The 14,593-nt window shown below is 44.4% G+C and overlaps 1 protein-coding gene across 4 annotated transcripts in view; it reads left to right on the top strand.

Moving 5' to 3' along the window:
• The window catches only part of RBPJ (recombination signal binding protein for immunoglobulin kappa J region), an 81,538-nt gene extending 68,454 nt beyond the window's left edge, over window positions 1-13,084 (top strand). For all 4 annotated transcript variants that reach the window (XM_040966227.1, XM_040966230.1, XM_040966228.1 and 1 more), the window contains 4 exons: window positions 7,189-7,329; window positions 8,258-8,413; window positions 8,793-8,896; window positions 9,063-13,084. In XM_040966227.1, the coding sequence (XP_040822161.1) occupies window positions 7,189-7,329; window positions 8,258-8,413; window positions 8,793-8,896; window positions 9,063-9,381 (720 nt within the window). In that variant the 3' untranslated portion in view covers window positions 9,382-13,084. The remainder of the gene's footprint in view (window positions 1-7,188; window positions 7,330-8,257; window positions 8,414-8,792; window positions 8,897-9,062) is intronic.
• Window positions 13,085-14,593: the final 1,509 nt, after the last annotated feature.

Raw genomic sequence — 14,593 nt, forward strand, 5'->3', positions numbered from 1 at the left:
AGCATTTGGGCATGGCGTTCACTGCCCAGGCCTCAATAACCATAGGGACCCAATTCTAACACAAGCACTTCATGGTCTGACCACAGATCCTGTGATTTTTCACTGTGGTTGGAGTTCTGAGTTTAGTGATCCAGTTGACCAGGCGGGTAGGGGGAGTGTCCTGAAAGAGGTCTCACTAAAGATGACCCCAATCTGACTCCCGTGTGTGTCAGTCAGGGCGGGGTCTGGCTCTGTCCATCACCCACATCAGCCTACACACACTGGTGGTTACAGTCACCTGTGGCCAGTTCTGTCCCCAGCCCCATCCCATACACATACTAATTATGGTGTGGCCCACCACACACTCAGCCCTCAAGCACACCAGCAAGCACTGCAGCTTAGTCGGAGTGACCCCCTGCAACTCCCACCAGGCCTGTCCCCAGTTCTGGTTCCTGTGCATGCTGGTATGTACAGCAGACTGGTTCAATTTGTCCCACAACCCCTTCAGCTCTTACACACATCAATGGGCGTTGGATCTTAGCTCAACCCAACTGAATGCACTATTCAGTCCACACTCATGCTGGCGGTGCCATTGCCTATCTAACCAGACTTTCCCCCTGCTCTGATTTTCACACTCACCAGTGGTAGTTACAGCCCAACAGAGGTACTCAAGGTTTCCCCACTGGACCATTCCTCATCCTGGATCTTACCCTTTCTTAGATCTGCTGGTAGGTGTTATGAACTGGCCAGCCTGGCCTGCCCTGAGACCTGACCTGCATGTATGCCAGCTCGTACTATAGCCTGGTTTGGTCTGGGCTGCTTACCTTCCAGTGACAGATCTCACGCACACCAGTGGGTTCTTGGCCCAGCCTGACTTGGCCTATGTCCTGTTCTGGCTTTTACTGTTGGATACTACAGCCTGGCCCTGCCTAATCTACCTACAGACCCAGCTCTCTCACATGGTTCAGCAGGAGCAGAGACCTAGTCCAGTCTGGCACCACTCAGGCCCAGTACACACCTATGCCAAGGAATGCTGCAGCCATGTCCAGCCCAGATTGCCACCCCCATTCCAACTCTGATGAGGATCACTCATGGAAACCTGAGCCCTGCACTGGTGTCTCCTTAGCTCCCCAACCAGCTCACTCGCAGCCACAGATCTTGTGTGTACCAGTGGTTGCCATGATCCATCCCAGCATAACCTATCGCCTAGCTTGGCCTTTGCCATCAGATGCTGTAGTCTGGCCTCACCTGGCTTGCCCGCAGTTCCAACTCTCACTGGTGGGTTCTGCAGCCTAACCCTACCCAGTCTGCCTCCATCCCTGGGTTTCATGTAGACCATTAGGTGTGATACCCTAACCTAAGCTGCACCCCTTCCTGTCTCCTGTGCATGCTAATGTGCTATGGTTTAATCTAGCCCTGCCTGGCAACCTCCCTCCCCCAACTCTGTCCCAGCACCAACCCACCTGCCAAGAAGTAAAGCAGCCATACCGGGCCAGGCCAATAGCCAGCCCTGACACACATGCTCATCAGCCGGCACATTGGTCCACAGGAGAGTTCCCACTCTAAGACTCAGGTCCTAGGTATGGCAACAGGTGCTAGCCCCTTTACCTGCAGTCTGCCCTCAGTCTTTCTTGGCGTTGGTGTGCCCTGGTAGATGTTGCAGCCTTGCCCACTCCACACCTGATTCTTGGTTGTGCGTGTGGGTGCTACAGCTTGGACCAGCCCAGCCTGTTCCCAACCCCAGTACCCATGAGTGTTGAGTTTCTTGGTCGTGCCCAGTTCAGCCTGACACCACCCCAGCCCTTGAGCAAACCAGTTGATGGCAGTCCCATAGGGGTGAGCACATGATCCCCACAAAATCTGCTCCCAGACCTGGTTTTCTCATGATCTGGCTAATGTCATGACCCAGCATAACATGGTCCACCCTATGCTCCAACATTCATTGACAGGTACTATGATTGAGCCCTGCCAGGCATGCCACCCCTCCACCCCCGCCATGACTTTTGTGTTTACTGGTAGGTGGTGGTTACTACCAACGATCCTAGCTCAGGTCTTATATGTAGGTGGGTGTATTTGGGAGTCCCCAAAAGAGCCTCCGGTTTTGCTCCTCTAAACCACTCAGTCTCATCCCCCTCATTTAACTGTAAGTGTAGTAACCAGGTTGGTGGACGTCTACCAGAAGTCACTCCTCACCTGTCGCATCTCCCTCAGCTGTCCTCCCTCTCACACATCCTCAGACCCACTTCCCTGAACAATCCACAGCCCACAACGTCTGATCCTCTGGCAGTGTGCTGTGCCAACCTTGGTCCCTGCCTGCCTACCCATCGCCCACACCAGGACCCAGACCCTGTGGTTGGCACACTCCTGTCTGTCCTCCACACATTTAAAAAAAATTGGAAGAGGCGACAATGTTGGCACTCTGGTATAGTTAACACAAATTTGGCATTTACCAGGCCCAGGGTGCCCAGCAGCTATTAGCTGCTTTTCTCCCAACAGTGTAACACTTACCTAGGTACCATACAATCTGGGCCATTCCCTACAGCTGGGAGTGAGTACTTTCTTAATAACTTACTGTTGCAAACATGTTGCTAGGAGTTTCCTTTGTGCTTGTCTGTCTGAACATGCTCCACAGCCGGTACTGTAATCTACACTGTGCTTGCTTGCTTCACTAACACAGATACACTGTCTTCACTTACTGTGATAACTGTTGTATTCTAATATAACACCAGGTTTGTAAAAGTGTAGAAATTCTTATTTTTTAAGGTCTTCTTTAACTTACTCTCACAAACAAGTAAGTTGCTATTTCTTATTTTGAGGGAGGCTTGGAATTTTTTTTTTTTAATTAAGAAGTTAAAGTGAAAATTTATTGCACTCTTACCTTTTCCCCCAGTTTCCTCCCTTATTTATTTATATTAAAGGTGCAAGAGAATTGATCGGTAAATCTGAGTCAAAATCAAGTTGAGGGGGAAAGTGGGAGAACATTCTACATATTTATGTTTGGTGAAGTGTTTCATTGACCTTTATTTCTGCAGCTGTTTCACCCAGAGACTGGATTGATCCATAACTGGCTAAAGGAATGTATTTTCCTAGTTTCTATTGTTTTGCCTTTTCCCCTGCTTTTCCTGTCATGGTTAGGAAGAGTGTGAAAAAATAGAAGGCAAGCAAGTCAGTGCTTCCTTTATTCTTCTTGTGTGTGGCTCTACTCCTGGTGTCAGGTGTGTGTATGCAAATAAACACTGGTGCTGCAGAAGCTGGGCTTCACAGGTGTGTGCTTCTGTCAGCAAGAGCTCACCTGTGAACCCTGGAGCATAGAGACTCAAGTCTTGACAACATTGTTTCCACTTACGATTTCATGTCAAATGCCATGCCTGAAGTGACTTTTTCTTTAGTTGAAGCGTTATGCTGAAAAATATGTGCCGGTCACTGTAAAAATGATACAATAAAAACTTAACTTTGAGGATATGTTAGAAAAAGTTGTGGTATCACCAACATGTTGCTAAATAGACTCCTAGCAGTGCCAAGACTGCAAAACTCTGAATAGTGTCCTCAAGATCCTGGGTGGACTTTAGATGTCTATACCACTTCTTTAGTCACTTCCACTCCCTTTGATAGTACGTTTTCCCTTTCCTATCCTTTCTAAAAAGGTGCTTTCAACCCTGATTTTCTGAAAGCTACTCTCCTGAATGTCCCCTCACTGGAGAGCCTAGCTTGAGGCATACTAACTCCCAAAGCCCAGGATTCAGGGAGCTGAATGCCCCAGTAAAAAACAAACAAACAAACTCTGTCTCTTAAGGTTCCTTCCCTCAAAGTCTACAAGCCGACCTCGCCGCTGACTGGGAACCAGTTAGCTGTTGGCCCCACATGTTCATCAACACTGTCAGGACTAGGGGCTGGGCCAGCTGAGATCTGTCACTGTTCTACTTCGCCTCCTGTCACGCCTAGTAACCTTTGCCCACTGTTCGGTCTCTAGCTGATGAGCAACCCATGGTATGACTCAGCCAATACTTGCTATACCTGTAGCAGGTACAGATAAGAATATGAATAAGAAATTTTCTTGTTCATTTAATCTCAGCAATTTGGGAAATAAAATACCAGCAGTTTACAAGGTCAACTTAGAGGACGCTGGGCCAGGTGGAGTAACCCCTGATGTTTTCTGACAGTTCATATGTACAGCTTCAATTACAATGAGTTCATGCTACCTTTTTTCTCAGATTTCTTTTTTTCTTTTCTTAGTAATTAGAAGTCATCAAAGCAAGAGCTGTTATGAAAAATGAAAACCATGACCTGTGAATCTGCTTATTATTACCAGCTGGTATAAAAACCGTGAGGCACACAAGTAGTAGCTCTAAAAAGAATTCATGACTCTTACATGGTGTAAACATGTGAGAACTATAAAAATTAAGGAAACATTAGTTAGACTTATAATTTTTTTAAAGTTTTAACTGTTTATTTGTAAGAAAGAGTTTCAGAGAGGGAAGACAGAATCTTTCATCTGCTAAGCTGGTCTACTCTCCAATGGCTACAGCAGGTGGAGCTGGCCATCTGAAGGCAGTAGCTAGGGGCTTCTTCTGGGTATAGGGCCTTCTGGGTCTTCTGTGTTGTGGGAGGGGCCAAGCACTAAGCCATCCTCTACTGCTTCCAAAGCACATTATCAGTAAAGCTTTATTGGAAGCAGAGCAGCTGTGACTTAAGCTCATAAGTGACAGCTTTACCCGCTATGCCAAAGTGCCAGCCCCCAGGATTATAATGTTTAAAAATAAATTATTTCTCTAAAATTCAAATTTTACTGAATATAAATACAGCTTTAAGGCTTTAGTACTGAATTGGAATATTTGAGTTCAGTTAATCTCACAGATTGTTATAGAATCCATACTTGTTCAAAATGAATTGTCTTCATCTTAAAGTTTAAAATTAATGTTTTTAGTAGATTGACAAAAATTATTTTTTAAAACAGAAGTTTCGCTTGTTTATTTGAAAGCCAGACTTGCATGGCATGGGGCAGTTGGATATCTTCTATCCTCTGGTTCGCTCCCCAGATGGCAACAAGGGCCCTGGCAAGACCAGGCCAAAGCCAGGAGTTAGAAGTTCCACCTGCCTCTCTCACTTGGGTGACAGGGGCCCAAGCACGTGTGATTGGAAGTAGAGGAGTGAGAACTGGAAGTGGCACCCACGTACTTGTGTTGCAGGCGGTGGCGTTAATGTGCCACACTACAGCACTAGCTGGGTGGTAATTCTAAGCAATGATAGGGATAAATTTGTGAATGTGAATAGCACATTTAAAGATGGGAGGTTTAGACAGTTTTAGTTGAGCTAAAGAAAACAAACAACCAGTAAGTGAGGCATGAATCATATGGTAAGCCTCAATACAGTTTGAATATCCTTCATCTGAAATGTTTGGCCAGAACTTTCAGAGTTCAAGAGGCTTTCAGATATGAGGACATTGGGATAGACTATCGATTGGGCCTCTGGTTTAGAAATCTGAACTGCTCTAAAATCCCAAACTTTTTGGAACATTGTAATAGTTTGATGCTTAGAAAGTTTAAGATTTTGAAGCAGTTCAAATACTTGAAATAGGAATACTCAAATTGTAGCATTTCACAATATTGATACACCATGCTGCGTTTCACCCTCACAGCCCTCCCCTCCCCCCTCCGCCCCCCCGTGGGTGGTTACTGTTAAGAACTGTGGCACCAAGAATTCCTTGGCTGCAAGGTGGTTCTTGCATCACCTTCTTCATGCTAGGTGCATCTGAGTGTTGGAGAGACACGGATAAACAAAGCATATTTCCTTTCTCATGAAGCACACATCTTGGGAGGGTGCTAGACCCAAATAAATGAAGAAGAGAATACAAGATAAATATTAAAACGTGAAGGTGTGAGTGCACAAGTCTTTCCTTGTGGCTGTGAGGAGCTGAACTTACATCTGGATTTCATTCAAGGGGGGCTTGACTCTGAGAAGATGAATATTTCCCATGAGATGTTTTAAAAAGCAGTCTTCTCAAAGTTATAAGAAAGAATTACTCAAAAATATTTAGGCCAATTAGTTGGCAGAAGATAAAACTACAGCCAGTTTCAGAGCAGTTCTCTAAAAATATGTTTGGAATACAGAAAGAAGCTTCCTGAGCTGCTAAGTACGTGTCTGCTCCTGGTACTCAGGATGGAAGAAGATTGCAAACACAGCCATGACATCACAGGGGACACCAAGACCAGGGCCTGTGCAGCATCTTCGGAAGTGGACCACCTGATGGAAGCTATTGACAAAGCAGTGTGTCCAACAGCTGAAGGGGCCTGAGGGGAAGACTTTAATGAAGTTGGTTTTGTATAGTGTTATACAGAACATGTGGTTGGACAGCAGATGTGGCAGGCACCATGAAAGCTTAGGGCCGAAGAAATAACTAACTAGTGGATAACATTACAACAAAAGAATAGCTGTCAGTTAAACCCTGGCCATTCATCATCTGCCTCCTGTGAACATTGTTAGAATCAAGCTGTATCCGAGGAACGTAGCCTGGACTCCAAATCAGACACTTCCTTATGAAGTGGAAGCCTGGGTGATGGCTCAACTTGCTAAGCCGCAGCACCTGCCCTGGATTCTGGAATTCAGAACTATAGAATGTGTTGGAGAATCAGGCTGAGTGGACAGCCTTCCTGGGATCAGCTTCCTGGTCCTTCAGCTACCTGTCTGGGCACTGAAGCAATTTGACTTAACCTCTTTGAATCCCTTTCCTAATCTGTAAAATTATTTCAGTTAAGTTTTCAAATACATGAGAAGTGGAAAACAGTAACCTATTAGGCCTTTTACTTTTGATGTTGGAACATTTGCCATTACATGTTTTTGGATAGATCAGCACTGAAGACGTGGCCCGTGTGCAGCAGTTTCACATCACCTGAGACTTGGGGGCAGTGCAGACAGCAGGCTGCCTGGAGCCCGCGAAGCCCCGGATGTTCTGTGTGCACAGCAGCATTTGGAAAGCGCTAGTCTAAGAACAGCTCTCTCCCTGCAGCTTAGAGATATTCATGGGAGAGGGCACTCTGCCCATTCTAACCTGCTTGCAAACTAAGAGTACTCATCTTCCTCTCCTTGTTGTTTGCCGATGTGTGAATACTGTCAGGTATCATCATATACTGTGTACTTACTGTGTGTTCTTGACTGTGCAAAAGGAAAAACTCGCATGTGATGACCTTTTATTCTTTCATTGTTAAAATACAGATAATTAGGAAGGTTGATAAGCAGACGGCTTTGCTGGATGCAGATGATCCTGTGTCTCAACTCCATAAGTGCGCATTCTACCTGAAGGATACAGAAAGAATGTACTTGTGCCTTTCTCAAGAAAGAATAATCCAGTTTCAGGTATGTCTTAATTGCAGATGGACAGGCGATCAGGTGAGCAGCGTCTGAGTGTGTGAAGCTTCCTTCAGATCTCACTCTTGGGTCTCAGGATCCTGCATGGGCAGGGTTCTCCAGTGGCCTTGCCATCCTGCCCCTGGAAGAATTCAGAAGGGAGGGAAATGCTCTCCAGGGAATAGTTAACACCTAGTGCCAAGGTTCTAAATCTTGGAAACAGCCCCTCCGAATATCCCAGACAGACTTAAGAGTACCAGGTAAGGCCTGTGGCAGTGTTGTGCTGAGTACAGGGTGAGGCCTGTACTGTGTCTGAGTGCCTGGAACACTTCTGAGAGCTTAGCCTGGATCATGTTTGCCCTGGGTCTCCTGGGGGCGTCCTGATGAGCTTCAGAAGTGAACCTGACCCTCATCTGAGAACAGTTTCCTTGAGGGCTTTTATGATCACGTAGGTGATGGAACGGTGGTTGTGGTTTCATGTGAAGCTCGTGTTCCAGAGAGGTGGCCGCACGCACCCTGACAGCAGATCTGGGTCCCTGGGACTGCAAGTCAGAAGTCAGCTCCTTCCTTAGCTGCTCTGTCAGTGTAGGGATTCCCATTCTTGTTTTGTAGAGGAGCCTAAAGGCTTTTATATATCTGCTTATGTCACAGATATTGATATTCTGTTAATGAACTTTCTCCCACAGTATTACACTCATGTTACTCCAGAAGATAGTGTTAGCTGTTTAATATGTCTCTGAAAGACTGTGTCATAATAAAACTGCTGTCTGTGGGCTTTCTCTATTAACATTCTGTTTACATTTATTATAATAGTGAAGCATCAGGCTTTAGGAAGTTTATGAATTTTTACTAAATCCTCTGTTTGTTGGCCTTAGTCTGTGAATGTTAAACTGCAATGTACATAAAACTCAGTTTGCAAATTTTCTTTTCTCATAAGGCCACTCCATGTCCAAAAGAACCAAATAAAGAAATGATCAATGACGGAGCTTCCTGGACAATCATTAGCACAGACAAGGCGGAGTACACCTTTTACGAGGGAATGGGCCCCGTCCTTGCCCCTGTCACCCCTGTGCCTGTTGTGGAAAGTCTCCAGGTAAGGCCACTTAAGTCACATACTGGCTTTTAGCTCACGTAGCCGTTCTTCACTGGGACCTAGCATGATTTTATCTCATAGTAATTCTGACTTTTCCTCCAAATCCTGTGATACAGAAGTCTTGTTATACATCAATTATGAAAAGCAAAATAGGAGGGAAGGAACTGGCATTCCCGACAATGCAAATGTAAATGACCGTGGCGTTTTGCCATGAAGTGTTTCTAGCTAACTTTGTAATAATGCTACTTAAACATTTCTCTGCTGTAATCCTTTACAAGCTTTCGCAGATGAAGTGAAAGTTGCATGAGGATGTGGTTGCTGTACTTTAATGACAAATGAAGTTTTATCTCAGTGGCGTGATTTTTTGTGTGAATTGCAGCTGAATGGTGGAGGGGACGTGGCGATGCTTGAACTCACAGGACAGAATTTCACTCCAAATTTACGAGTGTGGTTTGGGGATGTGGAAGCCGAAACGATGTACAGGTACTTGTACAACTTGTCCTGCCTGCATCGGGGGAGGGGTTCTGGGAACTGGGGTTCTTTCCTGGCATTGGTTGTATTACGTCAGACAAGCTTCTGTTAAGTATCATTTCTAAAATAACTTTGCTGTCTGAAAGTAGCCTGTGCATGATTTCTTTTTCCTCCTCAGATGTGGAGAGAGCATGCTCTGTGTTGTCCCAGACATTTCTGCATTCCGAGAAGGTTGGAGGTGGGTCCGGCAGCCAGTCCAAGTTCCAGTAACTTTGGTTCGTAATGATGGAATCATTTATTCCACCAGCCTTACCTTTACCTACACCCCAGAACCAGGGCCCCGGCCACACTGCAGCGCCGCGGGAGCCATCCTTCGAGCCAACTCCAGCCAAGTGCCCCCCAGCGAGCCCAGCACAAACAGCGAGGGCAGTTACACAAACACCAGTACAAATTCAACCAGCGTCACAGCGTCATCCGCAGCCACGGTGCTATCCTAACCACCGTCTTTTTGCTGGGACCTAAACTGACTGGAGTGTGGCCGAAAGTTGACAGAAAAAGGAAAGAGAAAAAAAAAAAATGAACAATCTCTTGTGGTTTCTTGGGAAAACTTTTCATACCAGGTGATACTATAGAAAGCCCCTGCCTGTTACTTGCAAGTGCTGATTGGAAACACAGAAGCCACCGTCAAACGAAAACAACAGCTAAATGTACAAAGCATTGGAGTTGAATTTTCAGCTGTTTTTTGTTTTGTTTTGTTTTTATTTTTTTGGTCTTTGTTGTTTCTCTGTTGTTGTTTGGTCAGTTTTGTTTAAATGGGCAAGAAATAGATATGTGGCTGGAATAAAAGTTAAGCAAACTAGAAGGCACAAATCTAACATAGTTTTTACGGACCAAGGAACTTGTATAAGCTTTAGTAAAAGGTACCTTTTCACCATACCTTTTTTTATATCGCAGTATATAGTACACCTTGTTACCAAATAGGCTCTTCTCCCTGCCCTTTGGAGCTTTGCTCTGAAGTACAGCCCGGCTCCAAGCCCGACCGCACTGCTTCATCCAGTTACCCGATGCCAGGTCGCTTTGGTCCAAGGCTGGAACTTTTCTTTTTTCCTTTTTTATGCTGACGTCTTAATGACTTTCCGTGAGTTGAAATTGTTTAAATTTCAGCAAGTCACATCTTCAAAAGTCTGCATATTTTTTTTTTAAAAGATTAAATGAAGTCTGTGCAAAAGCTTTAAAAGAGATGCCTCTGCCTTGCCTGCCTACACGCAATGGACGTGAACTTGGTCTCTGTCCTCAGACACTGCTGGGAGTTCTTCTATGTTTTCCTTTTTTTACAAAGAAATTGTATTTATAGTGGTAATCCAAGAAGTTTTAACGTTGGTGTGGAATCCCATGTGGCCATTTAGTTAATGAGCTAATGGCGCAGAAAGTGTCGGTGTTTGAAGTGTTGGCCCCCCTTCCCTGTGCGTAAGTGCATCTGTACGTGCCGGGACGTGTTCAGGTCCTCCTCCGCCCCGATATTGTACATAACTTGTATTATGTGTAAGTTAAACATTTTATTTTGAACATGGAATGTTCCCAATGATTTCGTTCAGCAGGGTCTTTTTCTGCCTTGTTGACAAATGGAAAAAAAAGAATATATCATGAGAATTATTTGCTATCAATTGATAATGACACCCTTATGGTAGAATGTGGAAAATTTCAACAAAAGCATGCTTTATTACCTTTGCCTCTTTTTTTTTTTTTTTCTTGTTTGGTAGCCTAATCCAAATCATCATTGTAATCTTTAAACAGAAGATGCTTTTATTAGGTGATAAACTAAAATAGCTGAAAGACAGTACTTTAGAAGCAGGTCATTGCAAGATCATAAAATGCAAATGTAACTTATGTTTCTATTTCTCCCCATGCCTATTTTGGTCTCCTCCCCGGTACTGGGCATCTCCACAAATGTCTCCTGCTCAGAAAAAAAAAAAAAAAAGGAAAAATGTGTTAAGACGTGATTGAGTGTTCAGGGCTGTGTTGGCTCACATGCTCGTCTGGCCAGCCTGATGCTGCTGCCATTCCTGCACTTTGGTTACGCCTTTGTTCAGCTTCTTAGCAACTGCAGCAGACTCGTCGGAGTACCTGAGTACAGGAGCCCTGTGTGCAATGTGTTGAGGACACAGGCAAAGATACAATCATCCTTAGAGTAAAAACTACCTCTGGATTGTGGTAAGCTTTTACTGTCCCATAAAACAGGAGCCACAAGTACCTTGTGAGTGCAAAACTGTGACTTCCTGCAGCGTTCCTGGTGTCTTTCTGGTGTCCTGGGCCACTACTAAGAAGTTTCCATCGTTAGGCTTTTTAAATACAAGGAGCCTGTTTTCCTGCTTTGCAGTCTTCATTACTCTGTGCTTAGACTATGCCACTGTAAATACTGTTCCAAACATCCTTAAATTGCCTTGTCCTTGCTTTTCAAGGGGAAAGTCCTTTGTAAAACACACGAGGTGGTTAAATCAATGTTATTGGGGTTTCCTCTTATTGAAAGAAAGCCTTTAATCACCCCAGGCTGCACTATACTATATGTAAATATCTGTGTGTATGTATATAGCCTTTCCGATCTGCTCCAGTCACTCACTCCTCTCTTGTAAATTAATCCTGCCTCACACCTTAAATCTGTGATCAAGGGCAGAGCTCATTGTGGCCTTATCTTTCTTTGTTGTAACTGTTCACTCGCTTTGACTTGCAAACTTGCTTATTTCTGGGTAGTATTTATTTTCTCTGTTGCGTCATGGGAAGTAATTACTGCAGAGTGCTTTGTTATTCTGGGTGTAAAGGTATTTTCCATGCTGCTTTACTTTCAGCGGGCCACTTTTAATCCTCCACTTCTTATTGATGGTTAGTTAAGGAATGTTATGAAATTAACTGATTACAAAGGAGAAGCTTTGGAAGAACAAACTTCGTTACCCAGCTTTGTAGCTCAAAGTGATTTTTTCAAAGTCATGGATTTATCAAAATGAACTTTGGCTTTTCCAAATGGTTGTATCTTATTTTGGTTCTTTGTTCCTTTGTAATCAGACAATTGACAGCAAATACACACACACCCTTCACACCCTTGTTTTGTTTTTTTTTTTCTGAAATGTCCATTTTCCCCACCAATTTTTTGCCATTTTCTTACCAGAGACTGAAGAGTGAAATGATAGGTCTGTGATAGTCTGTTGTTTGTCAGTAGTTCTTTTGTCAGCTGCTTGAAAACAGAAGAGGAGACGTTTCCGGTGGTCCTGGGGTCAGTTTCCAGCGTGTAGTGTGGAGGCACCTGGTCCTCCGGCTGCAGTGGGACGTGTTGTCTCCAGCCCACGGGGAGACATGAGGTGCCAGTTGTTCACGCTCACGGAGACTCTGAGATCAGTGTGCACAGAGGTGAAAGTGGAGGGTGTTTGACATTTTGAAGAATGCGATTTCAGAAAGGTGTCTTGGGCTCTCATGATTCTATGCAATTTCTACAAATGTACATGAATGCTGAGCTGTGATCCAGTCCATGGAGCCCATTACATTTATCAGACTGAGGAGTTTTATTGTAAAATGCCCTTTATATTTTGAATGATTTCACAGTTGAACACTAGTCTAACATTTAACCTGCTGCTGACTTTTCTTAAACTGGCACCTACAGCCATCATGGGGACATGAATTCCTTGGGGAGTCCTAACTGGTTGATTTGCTTTTGTTTTTAATGAAACTAGTACCAGCTGTGCCCCCATGGAGCTTCTCCAACACTGTTTTTGAGAACTAAACCTGACTAGTCATGGAAACCAGAATATCCGCAGGGGGAATGAGGGTCCTTTTTGAAACAAAATGCTCTTCAGTTATCTACCAAGCTCTTTTTTTTCTCCTTTTTTTGTGAAAGCAGCTGTATTTCTGATGAGTACTGAACAGCCATGTGTCAGTTTCCGTGCCAGCCCTTGACTTTGTTTTCAAGCACTGTGATGTTGGATTGATGGTTAGAAACAATAATATATTAGGGTTTCTGTTTAACCCATTCAGGACTGAACTGTATCTCTTTTCATTCATTTTTCCCTGTGTCGTGATAAATGTTTGCCGGCATTCAGTACTGTGTTGGTCCAGATGTAGGTTTCTATGCTCCTTTTTAGCTGATTTCTCGTACCTTGCGGCATGCTCTATGCATTCAGTCCTTAAGGGGGTTATTTTACAAACTGTGCGCCTGTAAGGTTTATTAGCAATAAGATAGAAAATCAAGCAAGTTTATACCATAATTTTGTAGAAAAAAAAGGGAAAATCTGCTCAGTTCCATATTTCATCCATGAAAAACCTGCAATACGGGCAGTTTCCAGGAATAAATAAAGAGGAAAATGTAAACCATTGTAAACGCTGTGTGTTGGATGTGCTGATGCGTGTCTTGCCGTCTTCGAATCCAGAACATTTTATAAAGATACAGCTAAATTCTGTGCTACCATTCCTATATTTACAATCTTGCCTCCTAAATCGCCCCCACAGAGGTAACTGTGTTCATGTAGTTTGCTTTTCAGCGTTTTCAGCTGTGCTGTGCTTGCTGGGGAGGTCTGCATGTGGTTTTCCTCTCTCCTATGTTGTTGTTCTGTCCCTTGGGTGCCGTCTCCCATCCCTGGGTGGTGAGCAGCTGATGCAGCCCACCACGGTGGGGAGTGGCACACCTGGCGGCAGGCAGTCACGCGGTCTGGCGTACAGCACAGCCCACTGTGCCCTTGCAGGGGGACTCAAGAATTGGAGAGAGCATCTTAAGCTTCAACACAAATGTCAAAGTAGGAGAGACATAATTTTTAAATAATAGTTTGTTCTAATCTCTCTAAAAGAATGTAAGCGTAGTTAACAAGCATTTTGCCACTGCCTCTTGAGGTAGAAATACTGACTTAAATAAGAAATGGTTCCATTGGAAATTGAAGTGTGAGGACTGAACAGTTGAGATTTGATAGTGAGTTAGTAGATGTCCTTTGAGAGAGATGTGAGCATCTTCTGTACTTGATCTTAACAGAAAGGCTGACAAGCGATTCAGAAAAAAGCATCTTCCGATTGGCTTGCCAGATGCCTGGGACACAATTGGTCACAGGCCATAGCACCTCAACCAAGGTGTCCCTTGTATTGCAAGGACCGAAACTCAGGATCCATCGCTACCGCCTCCCAGGGGCTGCAGTAGCAGAAAGGTGGAGTCAGGAGACTAGGAGACTAAGCAGTGTCAACCCTCCAGGCCCTGCAGACAGCCTAAGAGCTAGGCCTCTCAGCCTTAACCACTAGACTTTAATCAGTGTGCGCCTCCTGTTGTAAATGGAAAAATAGTGACATGATAGACTTTCTAAATGATTTTACTAGATAAGTGAGCTACCTCGGTCTACGGACCAAAGGAAGTCTTGCCCCTTAAAAAAAACTCTGGGAAGATGGACTATATAAAGGAAACCCTAGGAACAAATTCAGTACTGGGAAACAGTTGAGAGAAAGGTGAAATGGTTATAAATAAAGTACATGTGAGATGATTTAAGTTCATCTTGACCTTGGCGTACAGCCGAAAGCAGAAGGCTAATGGACAGCTGTAAACCCCAAGTCCCGTCGGGACTTGCAACACTAGACAGTTGCACACACACTGCTTCGTGCTCAGGACAAGACGGGCTATGTCGGCACACAGGTGTCCAGTGAAGATTTCATCAAAGCTGTCAGAAATTTACACCTAGAAATCGTGGTGAA

The sequence above is a fragment of the Ochotona curzoniae genome, unplaced genomic scaffold (genome assembly GCF_017591425.1).
Source record: "Ochotona curzoniae isolate NIBS_2020 unplaced genomic scaffold, NIBS_Ocur_1.0 scaffold_4505, whole genome shotgun sequence".
In the NCBI taxonomy this organism is placed as follows: domain Eukaryota; kingdom Metazoa; phylum Chordata; class Mammalia; order Lagomorpha; family Ochotonidae; genus Ochotona; species Ochotona curzoniae.